The sequence below is a fragment of the Rhea americana genome, unplaced genomic scaffold (genome assembly GCF_003343005.1).
Source record: "Rhea americana isolate MKP2758 unplaced genomic scaffold, rheAme1 scaffold_84, whole genome shotgun sequence".
Taxonomy (NCBI): domain Eukaryota; kingdom Metazoa; phylum Chordata; class Aves; order Rheiformes; family Rheidae; genus Rhea; species Rhea americana.
The window spans coordinates 2,810,249-2,835,935 of NW_028187023.1; the positions used below are offsets into that span (position 1 = coordinate 2,810,249).

At 46.6% G+C, this 25,687-nt stretch overlaps 1 protein-coding gene across 1 annotated transcript in view; it reads left to right on the top strand.

The window, feature by feature from the left end:
- PLEKHD1 (pleckstrin homology and coiled-coil domain containing D1) overlaps window positions 1-20,694 on the top strand; it is a 28,190-nt gene extending 7,496 nt beyond the window's left edge. Inside the window, exons 2-13 of the mRNA XM_085323287.1 lie at window positions 1,542-1,635; window positions 2,348-2,437; window positions 2,949-3,025; window positions 6,436-6,527; window positions 9,953-10,005; window positions 12,008-12,102; window positions 12,876-12,969; window positions 13,904-14,082; window positions 14,842-14,974; window positions 16,286-16,430; window positions 18,341-18,490; window positions 19,100-20,694. Of these exons, the coding sequence (XP_085179413.1) occupies window positions 1,542-1,635; window positions 2,348-2,437; window positions 2,949-3,025; window positions 6,436-6,527; window positions 9,953-10,005; window positions 12,008-12,102; window positions 12,876-12,969; window positions 13,904-14,082; window positions 14,842-14,974; window positions 16,286-16,430; window positions 18,341-18,490; window positions 19,100-19,260 (1,363 nt within the window). The 3' untranslated portion in view covers window positions 19,261-20,694. The remainder of the gene's footprint in view (window positions 1-1,541; window positions 1,636-2,347; window positions 2,438-2,948; window positions 3,026-6,435; window positions 6,528-9,952; window positions 10,006-12,007; window positions 12,103-12,875; window positions 12,970-13,903; window positions 14,083-14,841; window positions 14,975-16,285; window positions 16,431-18,340; window positions 18,491-19,099) is intronic.
- The last annotated feature ends 4,993 nt before the right edge of the window (window positions 20,695-25,687 follow it).

The following is a 25,687-nucleotide window of genomic DNA, read 5'->3' on the forward strand; positions in this document are numbered from 1 at the left end:
TTTTTTTTTTTTTTTTTTTTTTTTTTTTTTTTTTTTTTACAATCTGAAGATTTCCAGATGTGAAAATGCAAATGTTCAATGGCTGCCACTTAAGATTTTGTATGGGAGTTGCCCCACCTGGATCAGGCCTTTAGGCCCATATCCCATCTCTGACAGCGGCAACATCAGAGACTTCAGAGGAGGGTGCAGGAAATCCCAGACTGTGCAGCTGGAAAGTGCTGCCTGGAGAAGTTTTGTCCTGAAGGCTCTCGGTGKATACTCTGCCCTGAAGCAGGAGGGCTGCCTGGGGAAGCTCTCATCATTCACTGAAATGCCGTATCCTCTCCAGGATCTGTCCTGGGTAAAAGGGACCACGTGACAGTGACTCACCCAGCAGTGTAGAAAGGCACGCTTTCTAAACTTTCCCCATATTGCCTTTCAGTTTTTYCCCCAAATCTCTCTTACGTCAGAGAAGATGTACAGAACGGTGCAAACTATTTTCTGTCGTTCACTCTTCTGAAACCTCCCCACTGGACTAGTCCTCATCTTTAAGCTACTCTTTGGTATTTTTTAGTACTACTGATATTTAGACCTAATTTCAGCTGAGTCAGATATTTTTCCCTTGTTCCAGTGCCTACAGGGTAAATACAACCTTAATTTTCTAAGCAAAAAAGAATTCACCTGGGGGTCTTCTGAGCATCCAAAGCATGCTCCTTTACTCACAATTTTGAGGACATGCTCCAGTAAATTAGAGGTTTGGTTTACAGCAGTTATGATATTTTGTGGCTACTGTACAGTGTTCATCAGAGCATAGCTAAGGTTAACTGAGCAGAACAAGGCACACTGTTAATGTGATGCATATCGCAAAAAATTCAATTTCCTTTGTATTTCCAGAGGTCAATGAGAGGAAACTTTGCCAGGAGCTCGCTTAAAAATATCTCTGAAATTTATTTTTGCTCCTGAGTGCTACCATGCCAAATCTTTTGCCTCGAGAGCCACTCGGAGATGCTATCCTGTGACCCTCCCTGTCGTATGATTCMGCGTGCAGAGGGAACGCTTGTCTTTTGGCTGTGTGCTGGCAAAGGGTGAGAAGAAAGAGTGGCAGCGAATGGATTGGAAAAACATTTTAGTTGTTTTTAACCTGTATGAAAAAGACCCTTAAGAACGGGAGCAGCTCTCTTTCCCATAGGTCGAATCCARCGCAGTCCAGGCTGAGCACCAACAGGTCAAGGTGCCAAAACCCTGGGGCTGTGATGCTGTCTTGGACACAGATCACTGTGCAGTTCCCCTGTGAGTAAATGCTACTACTATGGCTCGTCTTCAACACTGGTGCAGGCGTGCTGCGGTAAACTGGAAGCACAAAGCGCTTGAGCTTAGTAGTCAGCGTTAAATACTTGGCTCTTCACTTTGAACATGAGCGAGRCACCTCTCCTTAGAGGTAGAGGGGAATAATAAACCCTCCTGCTCAGCCAGCAGCTGTGGTTAGGTGGAGATTTTCTTGTGCTGTGATGAACCAAGAGCTCTGTTCTGGCAGGATTTTATTTCTTGTCTCCCTCTTAAAGGTTCTTCATCATTAAGGAAAGTTTCCTGCTCTACTATGCTGAGAGTGAGAAAAAGAATTTTGAAAGCAATAAATACTTCAATATCCACCCCAAGGTGAGCAGTGTCTGGAGGGGAGGGTTGTTCTCTTTCTGGCTGATGTTGTGGCTATGAGACTAGCTGGTGCCAAAGCCGGTGGCAGTGCTTCCTGCTTTGACGACCGCTGGTTGTTCCTAACTRTCTGTGTTCATAGGCAAGTGCAGCCGCTGCCTGCTGATCCCCGCGCGCTCGGCACCGAGAAGCAGCCTCCGTAGCCTTTGAGCTCCTGCAGGATAACTTTGCTCCGAGTCTGCTTTTACCCTCCGTAGCCTGCAGTCYCTAGAGGCTGATGAAGCATATGTGCTTCCAAAGGTTTTAATTTCATCCAGCCTGGTTAGGGGCAGCCGGCTGCCCCTCTATCAACACTGGGCATGTGGATAATTGACTTGCTCGTTAACATGTGTAAATCTGCCTGGCTGATGCCATGTCAGCACCCATAGGGAGATCACCTCCTTCTTGATAAAAGAGCTCCCGTTTCCATGTCCCAGCTAGCAGCCTTCTCTCCAAGCCGAATGGAGGAGAGCTACCTTTATCCCTTCTCAGATACTGCAGCAAGGTCTCCTGATGGCAGAGTGCCTCTGCTTTTCAGGAGCTGTGTAAAATTCCCAGCCTTCCTGGGATTTCCATAGGGACCTAGAACTGTCTAAGGGTGAAGGTTCAGTTCCTGATCAGGTATTACTGGTGACACTTGGTAAGTTTTGCTGACTGATGTGCCCTGGTTTGTCCCCAGGGTGTCATACCTCTGGGAGGCTGCATCGTGGAACCCAAAGAAGAACCCAGTATGCCTTATGCCATGAAGATCTCCCATGAAGACTTTCATGTAGGTAGACTCTTTTCTTCTTCTCAATTAAAAAAAAAAGACATTTATCACTGTTGATAATCCTGTTACCAAACCTCTCTGAGCAGACCATCCTGAGGAATGGCAGTTTGGTATCCCCAGTCCTCTCAGGGCTTTGTTACTGGTCCTGCTTTGACCAACAAGGAAACTAGCTCTTTCTGACAGCAGGACTTACGATATTTGCAGACTAGCAGAGAGATGTTTGAGAACCCTCCTCAACTCTTTCCAGGCCCTGACTGATTCCCTTTCTACCATTTTATTCCTGCCATGGCCATTTTCTGTGTGAATCTCCCTCCAAGCAGTCAYGTGTGGTAGGGCTCAGTCGTATTTTCTCCCACATGATGCCTCTGTGGGAGGTGGAAATCTGTGGCAGGCTTTCCTCCTGCCCCAGCTCCGATGGCTGTGTCCAGTTTGCATCGTGTATACAAATAAACATGTATAGACACCAGCCTCTCTCACCTGTTTTTTGTTTTGTTTTGTTCCCCCTCCCCAGGGTAACATTGTTCTAGCAGCTGAATCGGAGTTTGAGCAGGCTCAGTGGCTGGAGATGCTRCAGGAGTCTGGAAAAGTGTAAGCACCTTCCTCCCCTGCTGCCGACCCCACGTCCTTTTATTTGCTCTGTAGATGTATGAGGAATAAAGAAGACGAAGTGTGACAAGGAGGTCTATGGGGAAGCAGAGAGGCTTCCTGAGACTAGTGAGACCCTTCCTTGCCCTTGGATCTGTCCTTCCATTAAACCTGAACACTGTAAAACTGGCATGAAGTGTCCTCTATTGGACTGGCTTTTCATCACATGGCTAATGACTCTTGGCTGTGGTCTGCAAGTGCTGGGGTGGCCACGTGCCCATGGGGTGTGACTGCTTTTCCCCAGATCCCTGGGCACTTGGGCCATGTGTGAGCAGCAGAATTTGGCCTGCTGAGACAGTTTGATCCTGAAATCACAGAATGATTGAGGCTGGAAGGGACCTCTGGAGATCATCTAGTCCAACCCCCTGCTCAAGCAGGGTCACCTAGAGCATGTTAGACAGGGTTGCATCCAGGGGGGTTTGGATATCTCCAGAGAAGGAGACTCCACAATCTCTCTGGGCAGCCTGTTCCAGTGCTAAATGAGGAGGCAGGCTAAATCTCAGGCAAAGGAGTGGTAGCACAGCATTTCGAGCTTATTGAAGAGGGGTGAGAGAGKTAGGTTACTGCATGCATAGGGATATTGCACTTGTGGTCTGCTGGGAATATGGAGAGATTTGCAGTTCATAGGTCATCAGCCCTACAGTGTCTCAGCCCTCAAGAGCCTGACAGTCAATGCAAAACTAGAGCAGGYTTTTCCTGAGTCTCTGCAGATGTAGGGAGAGGTAAGATGGAAATGGGATTTGACTTTCCCTAGCTAGGCAGAAACTTCCAGAGTTGGTAGGGCCTTGTATTCAGCTATAAGACTTAAAAGCATTAACCTCTTTGGCCTCCCCTTCCCAGCTACATTGCAGTATATCTTATCTCCTGTGACTGTAGAGAAGAAACTCGCTCTTTCAGGCAGTCTTAGCTTGTAATACCAGCACGGGTACCCATGTATGCATGGTAAAAGAGTTATCTCAGTTAATTCCAGCTGAAGCTGGAAATGTTCATTTATAATTAATGAGGAACAGGGTGTCATGGGGAGTCCTTTGTCATGTAGGTCCATGTCAGGGGCTTCTCTCCCTCCCTACCTTGCCTCTCGCATCCTGAACTTAGCCAAGAGGGAAGGAGTTGCCTCCAGTCCTGTTCTTTTTCTTGCACTGGCAGATTGAATATATTGTCCCTGTGGTCAGCTCAGCCTGCGCCAGCTGCAGCAAGAGTGCGAAGATAAATTGTGGCTTGTAACTACGCTGTTTTCTAACAGCTAAGTGCAGGGCTGGCCAATGGAGAATGAAGGGCTAGCAGTAGAGACTGAGGATCRTGGGTGTGGGAAACCAGCCCAGGCCAATCTCTGCACTGCTTGCAGTGAGCCTGGTTCTGGCACTGGAGCAARCTCCGTTATCTCCATCGTGCGATACGGGCTGCAGCCCAGAGCTGACAAAYGAAGCTTCATGGGAAGGCGAGCAGGGGGTTAGACCCCCCCACACACACCCCCGTGCTGTGGTGAGGGGCTGCACAGGTTTTGCAGGATGAAGTGCAAGGAAACACAGCCCGAGGCAGGGCTCTGTCACCCATCAGTCTTGGCCTCTGCAGAAGCGGAGGGCCCAAGAGTAATTCCGAGGTTTTCCTTGGACAGCACGGGGCTGCACTTGCTTACATCAGTGTCAAGTTTGGTCCCTCAAATTCTTGCCCTGGGTGTTGATCCATCTCTCGAGGGTGGCTGCACAGCCCGGGAAGGTTCTCAGAAGCAAGCCCTGGGTGGCTGCCTGTTTCACAGAGCCAGCCCTTTTCCAGTCCTTCCTCCAATTTTCCAGCCCTGGTGTTCAAGACACCCACTTGTGCTGTTTGCTTTTGGCTTCTCTGGGATTAAATTAATCCTGTAGCAGAGCACATTGCAAGAAAAACACACACTCACACCCACACATTCTCACTCAGGTTGAAGATGTCTACCTGCAGGCAAAACACCACCTTTTTAATTAGTTCTAWTTTTCTCTGCATTTTAGAAATATCCTAGACTCTCATTAGTTGAAAAGAAACCCATSTGCTTGCAAAGAACATAAGGCTGTRCTTTGGCTGCTGGAATTGTGAGCTGTCTGGTCCTTGGGGTAATTTGTGTTAATGTATTTGGCTGGTTTTTAAGAGASAAAGTATGGGCTGCCTTGAATTTGTTTTGTAGGAGGTTGTCAGCTTACAGTTTAAACTGTTCTTTATGAAAAACTACAATATGGGGGCTCACAAAAAGGCCTGATACAGGAARGTTTACATGTATTTAATATTCATAAGCTCCCTAAAGATCTGTATGATTAAACAAAGGTGGCAAAATTCTGGGCAGCAATTGCTGTTCCCCTATATGCATCTGTATAAATAGACTGGGATGCACTTCCTGTATGCATTTTCTGTATTTTATGGGCATAGAGACTGTTTTCTAATGGATCGAGAATAGAGGTGAGCAGCAAGCTTTGTTTCTGGTTCTGTTTTTGTTTTGGATGTCCTTGTCCTTGGTTATTTAATCTCATATTAAAGCTTGTCCTGCCCATCAACTTGACCAGTATTAGACATCTACCCCACAGAACACTTTTGCAGCTTAATTTCATAATGTTTGCAAGGGACTTTGAGATCTTCTGGCTGATGGTGCTACAATCATGCAAGGTACTCTTTTTAGCACGCTCCTTGCCAGCAACTCATTTGGCTTTTATCTATGATTTGTCATTGTTTAGGCAGGGAGATGCACTTACCAGACAGTGAAGGGCAAGACACCAAATCCTAGTGCCTTATTAGTTCTGCCGGGACGTGATTCCTAGCTGGTTCCAGGGTAGATGGATAATGGATATCAGAAAGCTGAAGATGCAAGATTCTGGAAAGAAGTCAGCAAAGGGTTAATGTTTAAAGGGTAAGGGTGGCTGTAATGGAGCAAAATATTGGAAAGGCTGGAGAAGGGAGATGCTGCTGGCAGATGGCAAGCATCATGGGAAGCTGGCCAAGTTAAAACCTAAAATCTGGTTCTTAATTGTCTGTCAGGACCCATTTAACAGGTTCCAGGTACATCCTGTTGCAGCCGGTGACTGCGCGAGTGCTGAGCTGGCCTGGAGAACCTGTAAGACTCAATACAGCAGTCTCTAAAACACTGGAGAAATATTTGAATAGCTGTCCTGTGTTGACGTACCACTCCTGGAAAATCTCCTTTCTGAGCGTCAGGGAAATTTCTTTGTTGTGTGTGTGTTTGGGGGGGGGGGGAGAGATTTAGAGACTCATTGGACCCACAGAGAGTCTTTGTGCTTGTATTATTTGGTAGATTTTTAGGCCGAGTCCCCCTGTCTCTTTCTACAGGAGTTTTAGTTTTCTTTTATTGCCTGCTTTGTGTCCACTCTGCCTAGGACCTGGAAGAATGCTCAACTGGGAGAAGCAATGATAGAGAGCCTGGAAGCCCAAGGACTTCAGCTGGCCAAGGAGAAACAGGAGTATTTAGGTAAGAAACCGTCTTATTTCCAAAAGCCATAAAACTCARAATGACCATTTACTTTTCTGGAATTGCTGGTGTGGTCAAGCCAAGCAAATACAAGTTTTTGCTGATGATTTTTACTGGGTGAAGGCTTTGAATAGCCAACAGTTGAAAATCAGGTTTTAAAGAGAGTCAAAACATGAGTGAATGTTTACGGGGTAGGATTTGGATGGACATCAGTGTGGAGTATGAAAGAAAGTATATCTCTCAGCCAGTGTGTTGTAATCCTGTAGCTCCTGATGGAGGCACAAAGGTTGCATTTGGGAAATTTGAATGTGCATATTTCAGCTTTTAGTTCCCAGGCAGCTGCYTGCCAAGCAAACAGCTGGTACCTGTGTGACTCTGAATCGCCCAGGACTGGTATTTCTTAGGCTCATCACAGCTATTTGTATGTGGATTTTCCTTCCCTGGGTTTTTCATCTTACTCTGCCTGGTCTCTGTCTGCATTTGCCCATGCTGCCTATGTTGAAAGTAGGAGCATTTATACTGGCTCATTTGAGGTGTCTGGCAGAAATGGCTGATTTCCCACTACTCTTCCTGTGGGAAATGGAGAGAGAACAGTTGCTCCAGACAGTTGCAGAATAATTTAGGTTGGAAGTAAACTCAGGTGGCCATCTAGTCCAGCTGCCTACTCGACAGCCAGCCTCTGGATAGCAGTACCTTGGGTGGCCTTGGGAGCTCCTGCTGTCTCTCCCCACACTGCCTATTGCAAGAGCCAAGGGAGAGCAGCCTCTTTAATCCCRATGTCCCCTAAATTATGCCCAATTTGGGGATTACTCTGCCTAACAATCCTTCTTGCCCACGGGTGGATGGGTGCATGGATGAGCACAGTGATTTTGCGTGGACTGTCATCTACTTTAAACCAACTAACTGTACCTTTGGGTGTTTCCAATTGGTGACACCTTAAGCAGTGGCTCCTGGTACCTACTCTTAATCATCAGGCCATGGGAGRAATCTTGAAGAGCCTTTTGCATTTCTGCATCTATGTTGATCAAGGGTGACCTCAATATACAGTATCGCTTTTAACAGTGATCATAATTAAGTATCGAGGCATGCTCAGACTAATGATCTCAGTGCCATTCACACATGTGAGCTGATACATGGGGAGGAATGGTCCATAGTTTACAAGGAGACAAGAAGTGCTAAGTGGAGAGCCGGGAGAGGTGGGTGAAAAGATTACAAATAGGAAAGTTTTGCCAAAACATTTCTTATGCAACTGACGGAGCAAACTGCAGAGCTCAGGGACACAGTCTGATAAATTCATACTGATGGAGGAATAGAGGAGTGCACCTTCCATGGCAAATAGGAGCTATATATATATTATATATTTCACTGTGTTCTTGGTCCGTGACAAGAATATTCATAGCTGGTGAATTGTCACAGTTGGTTACTTTCCTGTGACAGCTATTGTCTATTCCCTTGTAACTTCTGAGGCTTCTCCCTTATTATTAGCCTCATATTCAGTGATCTGTGTCCCTCTTGTAGTTAAGTTTTGAGGTCAGCATCCTCCYGATCTAGCATGGGCAAGGCAACATCATAAGGCGCTATGGTGACCTGTCTGTCTGTGCTTGCTTGGTGGCCAGGTGGCAGAACTGAGAGTTAAACCCTAGGCTGAACTGTGAGGAACTTGTCCCAGTCTATTTCCCTACCCTGGTGCTCCTCAGGGGCCGCCCGTAACTCTGGGAAACCTCTTAGGAAGAGATAATAGCATAAAATTTGATTACTTACRTGGTTTCCTTTGAAGCTTCCAACACAGAAACATTGCTAAAGGGAGCAAGCCGTGGGGGCAGGCACCATGACTGCAGAGCGTTGCAGTTTAGGGTTAGCGTGCAGCGCAGAGGAGGTGTATCGGGTCGCAGAGTAAGCACTAGAACGGAGGCGCCGGTGGGCAGGTGTCTTCCATGGAAGTGAGCAACTGCCTGTGACAGGTCCTGGCTGCAGCTACAAGGTAGGCAGCAAGTTTAGGGGGTGGATTTCTTCAGGCTCTGTAGCTATACCTAATGTATTTGTAGTCAGTTTTGTTTAAATATATCAGGTTCATCCTCCTCTGTAGTCATGCACAAAGCTATTATAGGAGCTTGTGTTTGCATGGTAAAAAATACAAATATAAGCTATCCATCTYTATGACTAAAATCAAAGTCAATTTTAACAAGCAAGCTCTGCTTATAACACCAGTGTAATGGAAACAAGAAGAGCAACAGCATTCAAGACATCACTGTGGGGAAGAGCTCCCAAGAATTATTATTTAACACGTTTTTTTTTTTTTTAATCTCCTTTTTTTTTTTTTTTTTTTAATCTCCAAACCATAAGCTGTTTGTCCATTCATGGGATCTGTGGCCCCATAATAAACTGACAGTACCATCTTCTATTGCCTTAGCATAACTTCMCTTATATTTATAGCCCAATAACAATGTAATTATAACTTTGTCTTTACTTAACACTACACTGCATATGGTCAGGACAGCTTAGTTCTGTTAAAACTACTCTTTTTCTGTTGCTTCAAAGCGTATTTCCTCTAACAGATTACAATGCTTTTTACCATATAACTTCATAAAAATCCCAGATACCTCCCTTATMAAAAGTAAATCACTCATATGTCAGTCTACTGCATATGTTTCTTCAAGGACCATAGCAGCTTTTGCCTTTCCAGACAAAGCTCTTCTCTTACTGATTTTATTAAAGCAAGATTTAGTAAAGATCTAACAAATCTAGTGAGTTTTAGTAAAGTGAGATCTCTATTCCTATGGGCAACAGCTCCCCATGCATTCAGCAGAGTTTCAGCATGCTTTGGAGATGCTTTGGAGGCTTCCATGGACTCTAGAGGGAAAYTGGCAGCCCTAGTGCCCTAGCAGTGAGAGATCCCTGCTCACAAGGGAGCACTGAGGGGCAGCGAGGGCTGGATGTGTCTGGGATGTCTTAATGTAACACCAGAGAGCTGGCAGTGACGTCCCAAGGGGCTGGAGGAGAGCGTGTGACGCCTGACGTGCAGGGAGGGAAGGACGGGGCACCAAACTGCATGAGGTGCCACCTTGTGCACCCACTTAACCTTTCTGCGCCTTCGCTTCCTCACGTGTGAAGCGGGGATAAGGATGTTTTCCTAGCTCAGCTGGAAGAAGGCGAAAGTTAGTTTGTTAACACACTTTAAAAGCCTTGCAGGGAAACCTTAGACAGAGTACACAGTAATGCAATTGTTTTCTTTATTTGGTTATTTTGCAGGAGAGAGATTACAGACTATCCCATTAGTGTGGTTTCAGCCTTTGTAGCCTCCCAGACAGATACACACAGAGCAGTAGGGAATGCTGTGTGTTCAAACAGTCAGTGCTTCGTGCTCATAAACATTCCCAGGATATAAATTGCTTTTCTTCGCATTTTGCGTGTGTGTGTGTTTGCAGACAAGCTGATGGAAGAAACRGAAGAGCTGTGTCTGCAAAGAGAGCAAAAGGAGGTGAGTGTTATAAACCAATTCCCTTCAACTTCCAGGTGTTGGGGCTGGGAGTCAGGAGCTGTTGGTTTGAGGGTACGCTGGGATTTGGGAGGGGGAGCTTGGGGAGCAGAGGGAGAGTCTTCAGCCACTCTCTGGGTTCCCCATGGATGAACGGAGAAATAAAAGCCATGCCGTGGGGTGGCCCTGGAGGTGTGTCCCTGCTCACCTATCCAGGCGCTTTCGTTGGAGCATGCTATTCGCACCCTTTAACTGATTATGTCTCCAGGAGGCCGGGGAAAGCAGATCAGATTAAGCTCACATTCACTGGGATGAATGTAAAGCTTTTGATCTGGTAGATGCAAAAAGACTGTGGCAACAAAGTTGTCTGCATAAACAGTAAAACGAAACAAAACAAAAAGAACAGACCAACCAACGAACAAACCAACCCAGAACCAACCACGATCTAGTGTAGAAATCCCATCGCGACAAACAAGAAGCAACAAACCAATGTGGCTGGTTCTTAAAACAAACATTGAGCTAGGGAAATCCCCAAGGAAGTGCCCCCTTAGATGTGACTGTCATACCTATTTTATCAAGCTTATTGCTGTTTTCCAAGCTGTATTATATTTGCTTAATATTGTAAATCTAGCTCATTCTCACATATATTGGAGCCAAATCTTTACTAGTTTTTTTTATCAGCCTTATAATATTATTGCAACATAACTTTGCAGACAGGATATCCTATTATACAGTGGGAAAAACTGCGCAGATGTAGAACACCCCGTTRCAGTCTTGCAGACTGCCACATACTCTCTTCTTCAGTTAATCCACAGTGACTGTCACCCCTGGTCGGCAAAAGACGGCAGTGCTTATCGAGGCCTCTCAGGCTTACGTTTTTCCTGTTTACTTTTCTGCAGAGCTGAAGTCCAAAGATGGCCAGGCCACTTCTTTAGGGCTAACCTACTTCTCTCCTTATGGTGAGACATCCCATTCTGGTGATGTAGGCTGCTTCGCAACTTGCTCCCACAAACACAGGGAGCAAGTATTCTTGTCCAAAGACCCTGGGACAAATCTCTGCTCTTACAAAGCTTGGTCACAGTGTCTTCTTTGCCCACAAAGAACAGATTGGGCCAGGCCAGCTTGCAGGGTTTGTTACCAGTGAAGGAATGAGCATATACTTCACTGAAATGTGATGGTCTGACCTGCCACGGGTCTGAAGGACTTCAGAGCAATGTGCTGGGAAAGCACTTTGTTTAAACCGTGAGTCTGCTCCATGGAATAGCACTCTTATTATGAATTCACCTGGTGTCAGTGCTGTTCAGGGACCTGCTTGGGCCTGCAGCAGGAGTTCTGCATGGTGGCTAAGGCTGCATGGCTGCAGGGGATCTGGCTGGGAGTGGGACTCTTGCTGTGCTTTGTCCCCAGGGACTTGACAGGCTAGCAAAATGYCCCTGTTTGATCTGGGTACAACTGCTGCTCCTACACTAGGAGAAAAGACCCTTTTACTGCATCAAGCTGRCTGGTAGCTGTGTTAGCACAAAGACAGTGATAGGGCATGTTGACTGGTGTAACTGTGCAAATCTAATTGTGCAGTTTGCGTTTCCTCATCCAGGTGGGATGAGAAGTGAGGTTGACTAGTAAAGCTGCCTGCCCTTCAGGAGCAGCAGTGTTGGGGCTGTCACACATCTGTCCAGGCTTTCTGTGTCTGCACGTGTGGATGCCTGAGATGGTATGTGCACTTTGAGTCCAGCTTTCCCAGGAGACTTTGGGCATTTTGTACATGTGCTGCACAGCTGATCTGTGGAGGGATCAYGTCTGGGATTCCCAGATGCCTGATAGATTGACTGGGAATACTCAACGTCTATAAATCCTTAGCCAACCTTCTATCCCTTCTAACTGCCCGGAGAAATCAGACATGGTGGTCTGCCTAGTGCAGATTCAAAGTCACGGGCGTTATCATAAGGGAAGCCACTCCAGCTTTAAACGCCTCAGCAGGGTACATTCCTCTCCTCCTTGTCTCCAGGAACTTGAGCGTCTAAACCAGGTACTGGAAGCTGAGAAGCACCGGTTTGAAGAGGTGGTACGGGAGCTGCGGGTGGAACAGGAACAAATCAGACGGTAAGGAAGRACACTGGGCAGGGCAGGAAAAGGACAGGAGCTGCCACACTGAATGGTGGTGTGGCTGTGAACCAAAAAAGTGGGTAAACACGCATGTTTTGTATATGCAGRAAGGGGATAAATGCAATACTGGCCAAAACAGAAATGGCTGAGATCTGTTTACATACATTTACTGTCAGTTGTGTGGCCAATAGAGTAAAACTTAGCTTCATTCTGTATTTAAGCAATCTCCAGCAATCTCCTTTTCAAGGGGACTGGGACATGAGCAGGCCCCAGTTTAGGTAGCATGACAACAGACAAGTGCTAAAAAGAGTATTTCAGAGGGGCAGCTTCCTTACTCTTCTGACCAGCCATGTGGGCTCCAGACACCTGAATGTGGTTTTCCTCAATTGCTTGGGAATCAGCTGAGTGACACTGGGTGGATGTGAAAGTTGCCTCCCTGAGAATCATTTTGTCTTTTTAAGAGTTTTACTATCCAAACTGCAAACAACAAATGTATKCAGAAAGGGAAAGAGCCGAATGTTTTGCCCTAAATGTTAAAAGGCCATGTTTTGCCATTGTCCTTTTTTTTTCCTTTTTTCCCTAAATGACATCTCAGAAAACTTGGTAGGGTTTGCAAACTGCTGCTGTTCTGGTAGAAATACACCTACTTACAGAAGTCTGCCCTGTTGCCTATTGCTAGCAGGTCCTGCGTTCAAAATCCACAGCCTGTGCAGGCTGAGTGCAGTTTGTGGGGGCCCCTCCAACAGCTATCACTGTTTTTGCTTCTTTAGGGAGCTAGAGCTCACAGCCCACTCCCTTAAAGGAGTGGAGGAAGAAAAGAAAGAGCTGCGAAGCCTGACACAGTCTTTACAGAAAACCCTGGAGGTGAGTGACCTCTTCTCTCCTCTGGGTGACAGCACTTTGGGAAGAATCCCTGAGAAGTGAGCAGGGCTGAAAGCAATGCTGTCATATGGAATGAATCTCAAATCTACTATCATCAGAGTTAAAGTCTGTGCAGATTAACTGGTTCATTCAGTAGCAGATATGAAGGGCAAAATTCCCTTCAGAAAAGGCCTAGAGGTGTTGAGGAGTTCAGCAGAGCTAAACTCTTCTCAGTGGTGCCAGAGGATATGATGTGGGATAATAACTATAAGTTGCAGCTTTGGAAGCTCAGGCTGAATGTCAGGGAAAAAATTTTCACCAGACAGGGCAAGTCAAATGGGCACTGGGAGAAACTGCAGAATCTTCATCCTTAAACATATGCAAGATTTAATTATACAAAGCCACACCTGAACTCATCTTTGTTGTTGATGATGATGATGATGATGAACCTACTATGGACAGAAGGCTGGGCTAGAGGCTTCCAGATACTCTTTCCAGCCGGCGTGGCTGTGATGCTGTGTTAGCTTTCTGATATTTTTGAGCTGCAGCTCCCTAAGCTATTGCCATGGTGGAAGTTAGAGCAGCAGGGAGGCATTCTTTGTTCACAGAACCGAATATATTTCCCAGAAAATCAKGTACATTGCTGGAATTCAGGAAGCAGAGTGCTGGCATGTTAAACCTTTTCTTTCCCTGGCATCACCCCAAAGAAAGAGCCTCGAAATGCCCACTCACTTGCATAAGCAAAGGCTGTGGTGGAAGTTTACTCCCAGAGAGGCAGGTGGGGAGGAAAAGCTAGATTTAGTTACTATTGTTTTTAACTTGAGTGAGGAATATGGATTTAAGGATGGAGGGACACAGTAGGGAAGAACTAGACAGGAACAGGAGCAGAAATTTTAGACCTGGCTGGTACTCACAGTCTTTGTTTGCCTTTCTTAAGGAGCTCTCAGTGGAAAAGCAGCGAACGCTGGAGATGTTGGAAGAGAATGAGAGCCAGCTCCCACCTCCAACCAGCCCCAGCAAAGAGCAAAGCCCCAACTGGGGGCTGCATTGCAGCCTTCAACAGATTGAAGAGAAGATGCAGMAACTTCTGGAGGAGAAACTCCTGGCAGAAAAGAGGTGAAGTGAGGCAGGAGCTCTTAAACTAGTGCCAGGGTCAGGGGCACGAAACAGGATGCTGTACAGTGGGAAAGGGGTTGTAGGAAAAGAAATCATCCCTCCCTCCCTTGCAGATGAAAAACAATCATAAGGGGCATGGATAGATGTTTCCAGTCTTAGAACTAGAATTACTTCCAAGCTTTCACCCRTTTATCTGAGACCAGCACCGATGAGATCCTTCATAGTTTTCATTAATGGGTGTGATAAAAGGAAGAGGCTTATGTTATCCTAGTCTGGCTCTGTTGTGACAAATGACGTGGCCATCTTGTTCTTTTGGCTGCCAACATAGAACAAATCTGGAGGCCTATCTGGTTCCTGTGGCAGGAGTTCAGGTTACAAACACTTCAGAGAAGATGGGCAGAGGGAGGCAGGGCAGCTGAACCTGGGGGCACTTGGGCCTGCTCCTGCACATCCAGACTGAGACACAAGAATCTATCTGGCGGTCATGGACTTGTCCACAGGAAGTGTTTGGTGCTYGTGGACCTGTTCTGGGGGTTGAGAATATCCCTTTCAAGAATTGTCCACCTGGCTCTTTCTCCAGCGATGCCTGTGTTACTGCTGTGAAACGCAGATGATACTGAGGAAACCGTCCCCTTAGTGACTCTTTGCTGAGACCAGCCAGGTAGTTAAGCACAGTCCATGAAGATATCGAGCCCTTTCCTTCCTGTGAGTTGCGCTAGGATGGGAATGATGATCTTCCTTTGCTGTGCTGTGCTCTAGGATGAAGGAGAACGAGGAGCGGTCCCRAGCCCTGGAGCAGGAGCGGGAGTTTTATTCTTCCCAGTCACAAGCACTGCAGAACTCGCTCTCAGAGCTGACTGCAGAAAAGCAGCAGRCAGAGAGAGACCTCAAGGTATCACCCACATATGTCAGAAATCACTGTCTATAGGCCCTGACTTCCCTCCCTTTCCCTTCCAGTTCATCTGCTGTCAAGGCAGAGAGACTTGGTCTTTTGGGGTTTGGTTTKGTTTKGTTTTGTTTTATCCTGTGGTCACCAATCTTCTACTGTATTTCATATCATGGTAAAACATGAGGTTATCATGTCATACCTATGTTGCACTATTCACTATTATTTATTTTCTTATTCTAATGACTGATTAACTTTTTCCGTAAGATTCTTTCCATTTGTTACTGTGAAAGTATCAGCTCAAGATGGGGGGGTAGGGGGGAAGTAAAAAGAAGAGGTAGGGGCAATCAAGAATRTAGATTATTTCAACGAAAAATTAATATGGAAATTACAGACTGGGGYAGAAATTTTCCCTATCTCACTTATGTTCAATGAGTCAATCTGAACATCTCAGTTTGGGTATCTGTAGATGAAAACTTCTGCGTAACCTTGGGTTCAAAAGCAGAAGAACATAGGTAGAGTGCCAATCATTTCTTTCATTATTCCAATAATGGAAAATACCATTGTGTGTGGGTCACAGAATGTATGTATGTACATTGTACATACATAATGTATGTATACAACAAAAATGCAAAAATAATTGGACTTAGTCATGCTATTTTATTTTAATCCAAACAAAGTAAAATTATGCTTATTATTGGTTGTTTGATGCTCAATTTTTTTGGTCCAAACAACAGCAATTCTTTTTTCTTTCTGCACCTCCAAGATTTTCTTATCCTGTAACCTTCCAACTGACAATAGATAACCTAAGCTGTACTAGTTAATCATATAGGCTAAGCTACCACTCATACTGCTGTTTTCTATTTAACTGCTATTGTATACTGTTTCCTAAACTATCTGATTCTAAGTACTGTGCAACCCTATGTGGGAATTCACCGCCTTTTATTTCAAGTCTGCTTCAGCCAGAATGATGTCCTGCTTTTCTTGCTCAGCTACAAATACTTGTGTAAGCACAAATTCATGTGTTGAAATACCATCTCTGATTCCGCATGGGTCATACAATGAAGGGCAGCATTGAAACTGGAAGTCAGAGTCAAAGCGAATTACTAAAACAAGTCAGTCAAGTTTAGATTCTGTCTGAAAACATAAGGAACAACTTTTGTGTTTTCGTATGTTTTCTTTCCTGTTGTTTTCCTTTATTATTGTCTTTCCACATTATCTGTTTTGTTAGGTCCCTTGCAGACTTTGTATAACATAAGCGTCCTGCTGATTCACAAATTGTTTTTCAGGAATACTTATTATTTTTCTCTTCTTCAGGCTGAGGTGAAAGTGCGCATGGATCTGGAGAAGAGGCTGAGGGAAGCTGAGGAAGCACTGCAGAGCCTGGAGCAAGGCTTAAATTCTCTGGATCGCAACCAGGAGAAGGAGGAGAAAATGAAAGCAGATGTCAGTAACTTGAGAAGTAAGTCAGTCATCCATCTTCTCTATTGATGAACAAGTCCTGGGAGAAGAATCAGTTCTACTAATCTTCCCAGACACAAAAGGGAGTTTCTAAACCATCAAGGCTGCACCTAGTGTGCTYTCCAACACTTTACCTCTACCACACCTTCCTTTTGAGGGGTCCAGATGTGCTACACAGGCACGTGGTGTTTTGCACTCCTTTGAGAAAGATCATTATTATTCCAGCCTTGCCCGCTTGAAGAAAAACAGAACTAGAGGCACAGATGAGTAAATGCTTTCCAAAAATTCAGAGGAAAGCTGTGGCAGAGCAGCGAAGACTGAATAGGTCTGAGTTGTGAGAATCCTTTGATTCTCTTCAAGACTATCTTTTTTCTCAGCCTTCATCACTGAAACATCGGTGGTTGAAGGAATACTGTGGTTGCTGTAGCAACATGTTGGTAGGTGATGGAGCAGGTGAAACTTGGACTCTGACTCAGAGCTGAAGCACTGCATCGGTCTAGCATTGCCATGGTAAGACAACTGCAGTCTGCAGGTGAGWTGTGAACCCGAGGTTTCACATGGAGTATTCCTGAGATTCTGCTCTTTTTAAAGATGAGGCATTACTCCAGAATCTGGCTTAAGTCAGGTTTTGGAACTCGTATTTGCAGCTTTAGATGAAATTTTGCTCTTTTGCTATCTTCAAGTACAGTGTAGGTGGAAGCTGTTAGATGCTGTATCTACACAGTTAGGGCTTCATTTCAGTGAAAGGTGGCTATCTTTAGCCATTATAGAAAAACTAGTGTCCTGTGGGATTCTGAAGCACTCACACACACGCACAGGTATACACTCACACTCAATYATTATTCAGTGGTTTCTACATCAGATTCCTAAACTGTGGCCAAGGGCATGATACTGAACTTCCTCACACTGGCTCAGAGCCAGGCTAAAGAAATAGAGTTAAAATGGACTCATTGAGCTCAGTGCTCTGCCAGGGCCGAGCGACCCACACAGAAGTAGAGCAGGTAACTTCTGGCACAGAGTATCTCCTGACACTCATTTCCAGTCATAGATTTTTGGGGATGTTTTGTTGCAAAGATTGAAGATGTGCTGATGAGCAAAACACYGGAGAAAGTGAAAGATGTTTAACATCAGCCCCAGCACAGTATCTTCCACACAGCCCAGCCCTTCCAAGTGATTGCTGAAGCTCTACGCTGTGCTTTCACTCCAGAGCTGAGGCACCGTCATGTGTCAGCCCTCTAAACGGCAAAAGACCAGGTACAGACAGGGATCTGGAAGGAAAGCAAGACAGGAAAGGCAGAAGATACGTTGGGTASACTATAGGAGGGAAGTGGGCCAGGGCCAGAGAAAGGAGCTTGTGTGGCAGATTGGGATAGACTGTTGTTATCAGAGTTTGGACATGGGGCTTTGAATAGAGCATGTTATTGTGTATGTGCTATGGGTATGAAGCAGCCTGGATGTTCTTGTGCATGCCAGTGTTGCTAATCCCTCCCTTTCCATAGGTCTAGGCTTGATTGACTTCAGTGTTCCTTGAAAGAAAGCACCCCAAAGAAGGCTTCAGAGTATTTTTTTCTTTTTAAGAGAGCTGAAGAGAAGACTTATTCTAATATCAAGAGGAGCGTCACTTGGCTTTGTCTATTGAATCAGTTGTGGCTGAGGGGGATGGATGACTGCTGTTCTTTCCATAATTTCAGTATGCAGCTGTGCGTTTGGAACTGGAGGTTTCTGTGATTCTGAACTCGATCATTTTGCTAATATTCTGGAGCTTTGTGGGTTGCCRTTTGTGAAGAAGTTGTAGGAAAGTGTCAAATGGCATTTACTGGCTCAGCCCATCAGCAAGCGCAGCCCCTGGTGTCTGGTTCCTTGTTCGAAGCATCTCTCCTGGTATCACTCACAGTGTTGTCCTCTCCTCAGAGTTCTTTGAAGAGTGCATCCGCAATGCTGAGCTGGAGGCCAAGATGCCCGTGATCATGAAGAACTCTGTGTACCTCCACAAAGCCGCCACTCGACGCATAAAGAGCTGCTGCCTCCACCGCCGCAGAGCTAGTGCTTCATGGAATGACTGTAGGTGTTGGGCAGCTTCTTCCTTTATATCCAGCAGGAGCAGAGATGTGCAGATGGGGCTGAAAGAGCAGTAAGGTCTGCAAATGGTTTACATTTTTATTCCTTAGCAGTACCACAGAGCTATAGAAAGAAAAACTTGTTGCTTCTCTGTCCAGAGAGCAGGCACTGRGTGCATGGTTGTTCTCTCTTCACGTATGCAGAAAGGTATGCATTAACTCCTGCGATGTYGTTGCGCCCTAGCCTAAATGTATGCTAAAAACTGATTTCATCTTAATGCTTAATCATAGACTGATTTTGGTTGGAAGGAACATCTGGACATTATGTCGTCCAATGTAATTCTCAAAGCAGGCAGGTTTCAAGGTTAAATCAGGTTTTACAAGAAACCTTACCTCAGAACTATAAAGAAGAAAGATGTATTTCCATGCTGTCAGCCTTTTCCTCCTCCAAAAACAGTCATGTGAAGCTGTTTGAGAGCAACGGTTAACCTGTCCCTTGCCAAGCCCTCAGACATGATGACTGCATGGTTCAGATACTCTGAAATTTTATCTTGAGTTTGAGTATGTCTCTCTGCTTCAGAACATTGACCTTTCTGTGCTGCTCTCGTTTCAGTGAAGCAGTCCCAGTCCTTCATCTTTTCCCAGGCAGAAGCTGATAGCATTCAGGAGCTGAAGGAAGCAGCCAAAAGACTGAGCCAGGACCAGCACTTTCGGGAAACTCTCTATCAAATCATGAGGTCGCAAAAAGATTCTGCCTCAGGGGATGAAATGTGACAACTGTTGGGAGGGAGCTTCTGGTCTCAGCTTGCCATTCAGCTCTGCAAAAGTTAAGTCATTTGGCACTAGGGTCAGAAAGAAGATTTGCCATTTGGTGAGGAAAGCAGGAGAAAGTTGTGTGTAGGCAACTCCCTCAGTAGACAGTGGCTTTGCTTTAGGTCGAACTCTCCCTGTAGCCTGGCAGCTCTGCTTTGCCATTCACTCCGGATCACACCCATTTGCTTCAGCTGCTTAAGTTAGGCTATGTTTTGCCAAGATACCACAGTCAGTATTAAAGTGAACTACAGTCCTTAGCATAGAAAGTGCCTCTTCCTTTCTTTCCTGTCTAGTTTGTCTGCCAAACACAARTGCTGTTGAGAAACTTTATTAGCCTGTGGTCCAGGTAGTGTAACCATCCCTATCAGACACAGCTTACCTGTTCTGCCTGCTCCCCTCCAAGGAATGGCATGCTGCACAGCTCCAGTTATCAGCACTTTGAAGGAGCATATTTCCTGAAGACTGCAGCAATCCCAGCCTCCCAAGCACGGGCAATGATGTCAAACACAGGACAGCCTCCTGACGCAACAGCATGGCTTCTTCATCTCCTCTGGAAAGCCAGCTTTAGGACAGGTGGGTGAGGAGTGCCYAGCAGTGAAACCCACTGCTACCTGGAGAGTTAAACATTGTCCGCAGCAAGCTGTGAGGCAGTACAGCTGTGCAGGCGTGGGAAGCCACCTCTGCGTGCTGCAGGAAATAGCCCCTGTCCAAGGCTTTGGGCTGCTCTCTACCAGTCCTAGGCTACCTCRACCAGACTTGGACCAGTGGCGAGTCAGGCACTAGTCAGGCTGGAGCAGGAGGGGCGCTGGGCACAGCTGGTTCAGAGGGGCAGCCCTGGGGATTACATATCCCCTCTGTGTCAAGTGGCACTGGGGTGGCTGCTTAGCCGCCCGTGCAGCCTGTGACCCTGCCCAGCCTCTGGCTTTGGCTTCTTGCCATCTATGTCGCTTCCTACCGCGCCAGTGCTGTTTCCAGTGTGGGCGAGGCTGGGAAGGGAGCCTTGAGTTACCAGGCAGGGGAGAGGTGGAAGAGCATTCGGGGACGGCATGCTGCCCTGAAGAGCGAGCCGAGGGCCCCGGGCGGGCGCGTGGGACCAGAGGAGGAGCGCTGAAGGCATGGCCTGCGTGTTGCASTTCACTTCCATCTACTCACTGACCGGCATCCTTCTGCCGGGCCGCGGTGTGTTTTAAGCAACCAAAAGGTCCAGMGCTGAAGGCTGACGTTTTGTAATGACAAAGGATGCAGCAGAAAAGGAAAAGGAAAATTTGCATCTCTCCTTAGCACTCCTGATCCTTTTGTGTTTTTTCACTCGTGCTTGCCTGCTAGAATGCCACAAGCAAATTCCTGCTCCTACAGGGCTAAATAGCTATTAAAAACCCACCCAGAGCCTGGTTTTCCCTCTCTATTAACATCTCTGGTTATTTTCCAGTTACAAGATCTTTATTATGAAATGCTGGAAGGGACAGAAAGTAAGTACAGCCTGGGAACACATCTGTAATTCAGGCAGTTAAGAAAATCACCATCTGACCTGTGTATGCAGCACCTTTGATCTGTTACCATCAAAAGCCACAATATCAGATTTATAGAGGTATTGTACTCAGGAGACAGCCATATCAGCTCTTCCTTTACTGTGCATATAGATAGCAATAAATAAATAAAAGTTACACTAACACTAGAATGAATTCCTGTGTTTTTGATACACTGTTCCTGAACTGGTATTGAATTGCCCCTGCAGTAGTTAAGAGAAATTGTGACAAGCTCATTTGCTGCCTGTGCGCTTGTTCAGCTTCGCTCGGTGGTTGTTGTGTTACATGCTGAACATCACCTCTGAAAGGACTGTATGTAAAACGCTACCACCCTTGCCACCCGCTTCCACTCACTTTATTTACTACAGCAAGTCTATTTCCTCTTTTAAAATGCTTATAAAGGTAAAGCCAGGATGTATTAAATGTAAAGAAATCATCCGTCCCTTGCTTACCAGGAGCCAGTGAGCTATCTCCAAGCCATGCCCTAAGCTTTATGCGGCAGTGCAAGGGCCCCAGTCCTTCCTTACTGCAGATATGGGTCCTGTAAAGGGTTCTGCTGGCCCAGACAGCTCCCCGGCAGAGTCAGCACAGAGCTGGACCTATGCACTGTAGCATCTTCATGCTGTGGCGCTCTCCTTATTCTGCCCCAAAAGACAGGGAAGTGTTGATTTCAGTGTTACGTTGACCCGTGTGTTTTGAATGCCGTACTGTAACGGGAAGACRGCTGAGCGAGCAGCCCACGTCTGCTCAGATGCACTCTGTTTGTAATCCTGGGTCAGATCGTTTTCTTCTACTGAGCATACTTGCAAGGGAATGAGAACTCCGTGCCTTGAGGAGAATTGCCTGAATTGTTCCCTTATGTCCAAGGAGAGCAGATGATCTAGGATGGTTTGCACCTCWGAGAGATTTCTCCTTAGAAACTGCACAAGAGCTAGACTGGCTCTGAAAAGCCTGTGGCCCTGCTTCCACTATCTGAACCTGCTGGCTGTTAGCTAGGARCCTTTTGGCTCTCTGGAGACTTTCCCGGTTGTCCTCTTCAGAGATGCCTTAAAACRTTGTTTCATCTACAAATGCTGCCAAATGTGCAGCCTGCTGATTCTCTTCTGTTTTCTTGCCAGCTTTTCCACAGTGTGAACAGTGGCTCCGCCTAAGGTTTATTTCAAGGGTTAATTCCGGGCTCAGCATAAGACGTGTGAAGCCTCTGGGCTGTTTCCCTCCCTGGTGTAGAAGAGCGGTTCCTGCTCCTCCGTGGCTGGGGTTTGGCAGCCCTGCTGCTGGCTCCCCCAAGGCTTTGCTGTTGCACGGAAGTAAATGACAGAGAAAAGCAGGCAGCACCACCCCAGCTGCTGCTTCTAAAGCAGAGGAGGTGAAGAAATGGAAACTGCCCTCAGGGGCAGAAGTCAATAATAAAGGGTAAATCACTGGTGTGCGTTGTTACRTGTTGCTGTGCATGACACAACACAGGCTGGTAGCAATTTTCAGCTCCAGAGCACAGCTGTTTCTAGCTCAAGGTGGTAGGCCATCCRGCTTTCAGCTTAGGACGTTAGCGTGTCAGTCTTCAACGTTAGATAAGATGATAGTTTTTCACAGAAACAGTCTGTTTTAAATGTTTTTTCATGCAGTTGCTGTGGTTCCCAGCGGGACAGATGATGGCTCATGTTGTTTCCAGCAGGGAGAAGTTTGTTCCTAGGAAGGTGACTGAGCTCTGCCTCACCAGGTACTACAGCTTTCGTGGAAAATCCATACCCTGTTCTGCCAATGTAACAGCTAAGGATGCTATTATTTTTAGCACGTTTTAGCTGATATACTTGACACAAGGGTAATTCTGTAGTGTTACACTTACTCCACACAAGACTTGTTATCTACGAGCGTGGCCTAGGAGCGGGAGAAAGGACTGAGCTAGAGGAATCGGCTGTAGTCAGTCACCCAAGAGCAGCAATGCTGGGTTGAGCCTGGAGGTGTGATAGGACCACGAGCTGGGCCAGGCAAGGCTGAAAGCTCAGCAACCACATGGGATATTTCCATGCAGTATTCTGCCAAATACCAACCTCTTGCAGTTCAAGGCTCTCCTGGCTAGATGTTTGCTGAACAACCTGCAGTGGTTTTCTGCCCACTGAGGTAACAGCTCCTCTTCTGTATTAAGCAACTCATTTAATTCTAACTTTAGGCTTAATTCCAAAGACAAAACAAGGAAAGGCCCAGCTGAGGGTTCAGTCAGGTCTGTGAATCCCGTCTGCTCTTTTTGCCTTCGGTAGGAAATACGAGACTTAGTGGTGGTGTTAGAACTGACATTTCTATTTCAGTAATAGCAGTTATGGCACTTTGGAGGGAGAAAAAATATGAAGTGGAACATCACAAAACACTTTGTGGGAGTAGCAAAGGCACCTTTTGCTAAGTCAGAAGTGTTGCAATAAATAGCACATCAGGATCAAGTGTTTTCTGCTGTATTGTGAGAAGTGCGAAGTTCAAAATGCCTAAAATGATRAAGTAAACTCTGCTTGCCTTGAGTTCTTCCTGACTGTATCCCTGCCTCAAATCTCTCCACATAAAACACCCAAGGAGCAGGCCCTTTCCTAGATCTATTGCTGCTGGTGGTTTCTATGCTATTAATCCTGTGGATCAGGAGAAAGCTCTTCTTTTCTCCGTGCATCTGCTGCTGCCTCCAGGAGATGCCAGCCCCTGCTCTTCTGGCATGAGGAAATCAGGTTCTCTTCTTTGTTTTGTTTTAAGCTCTGCAAAACAGGAATAAACAGTTTTAACATTTCCACTTTAACAAGAGTTGTTGGAAACAAACTGTTTCTGGTGGATTTGAGAAAACTGGCTTATTGCAAAGAGATTAGGCCCAGTGCAAAAAAAAAAAAAAAAAAAAAAAACAGTATTTGGCTCTGTAAGCTTTCATGGAAGTACAGGTGGGAGGCTTGTGCTGAAGTCGCCGCTGAGCCGTGAGCAGGCCAAAGACAGCATTAACATGGCAGCAGAGCCATCGGGTTGTGCTGGACCCCGTAGAGCAAAGCTCCGTCTTCGGCGAGGTTCGCGAGTACGCGAGGGCGCTGCGTGACCGAGGCAGGTTGCACTGTTAGCYAGATGCGCTCATCTCTCAGCAGCACGTGAGGCAGCGTGGGGGGTCCAAACCACACAGCAAGCAGGTGGGGATGCTGTGGCTCTTGCAGCAAGATACAGGAGCAGGCTTATTGCAAAGGTCGCCTGAGAGAAGAGACTGTACCTCCCTTGGGAAAAGCTGCTGCTTTTGTTTCTCCTTTCCGTTCTTGATTCCACTAGAGGCACARCCCTCCTTCTTACTGCAAGTGGGAGGAGGCAAGGAGGAGGCTTCACCAGGAGCAGGATTGAAACSTAGGAGTGCAGCAGAAGTGCCTACAAGCTCAAGCACCCCGATGCTTGATGTGGATTAGCGTATGTGTAAAAAGACACCTGGGCTATGGCATGTGTACCTCAATAACCAAAAGACAGCTGTCCTATTTCTCAGGTAGTGTGCTTTCAGCAAACAGTAAGATGAAGCCTGGCAGGTACCAGAGTGTTTCCTGCTCCCCCATCTACTGCTCCAGGGCAGTACCTCATGGAGAAAACACAACTGAGCTTGCACTGGTAGGKCTTGGCTGGGTCATGTGGGAATGTGGCTTTCTGATGTTCCTCCKTAGAGGTAGCTGTGCTTCTGCAGTGACTGCTCAGGAAGGTGGGAGTGAGCTTTTTGGTGCTGGAAAGGCTGTTGTGTACCTACRCCATGACTTTTAGAAGCTGGAAACTCCTGCAGTTCTCAATGGATTTGAATCTCCAGAAAGTCCTCTGGCCTGGGGCAGCAGCACTCCAGATCCCTCCCTGATCAAGTGTGCAGTAGTTAGACTTGCTTTGACCCAGGAGGGGATGAGGGGAATAGCAATGAAGCAAGGACTCGATTTCCTTCCTGCCTCTTCTCTCCTCTCCTACTGCTGACTTTGGAGCGCTCTCAGACACCGGCACACTTGCATAACGCTCTTGCTTCCAGCACAGGCTCTTCAAATCTGGCCCTCCCCGCACCACTGAGACAAGCCAGCTTCTCTGGCCCATCTGAGGCCTCGGTGCTTGCAGGCAAAAAAGCAGTGACACTTATCCTCATGTTCCTGCTCTCCCCTCTGCTTCTGCTCCCAAAATTCTCTCTTGTCATCGTTCCCCCCCACGCACATATACAGAGCAGGTGTAGTTTAACATGGAATTTATTTGAGATTGAGAGAAACACCATAGGCTCCCTGTGCAAGCAGAGCTGGCTTTGTTCCCTGTGTAGGGGTGACGTGGGCTCCAAACGGAGAACAGAAAATTCCCAGCCCTTCAAAGGTACCATAGACGGGTAAAATAAGTATAGTCATCACATGTGCCAAGCTTGGATGAGGAGGAGTAGCAGGATACACCGCATTCAGATTTTGAAGCCAAGCTGCAGTAAGRGAAAACAATTCTGTCTAGAGAAGGAGCCATTTCAGTCCATCGCTTTGAAGCTGAAGGAGGTAGAAACAAACATGCCCACCAAGTCCATGTTCTCATTTTAACTTGCGGCTAGCTCCTGCTGGCACCAAGGGGTTAGGTTTGGGGCTGCCTGCTACAGCCTCAGCAGCTGTGATTTCTGCTGCTAAGTAGCAGCCTTGTTCCAAGCGGCAGCAGTGGTCGTGGTCCAGGGAACAGCCTCAGACGGGTGTGCAGCCAGCAAAGGACATGCACAACACTCTTCCCAGTCTTTCTGCCGGCAGTAATCCCCTGGGGCCCAGGGACGCCGCAGCCTTCGGCTTTCCCTTGCAGCCAGGCACGGGACCGGCTCATGCCTCCGTGCTGGCGCGCGGGAGCGGAGAGCCCCAGGCAAGCCGTTCGGCTCCTAGGGG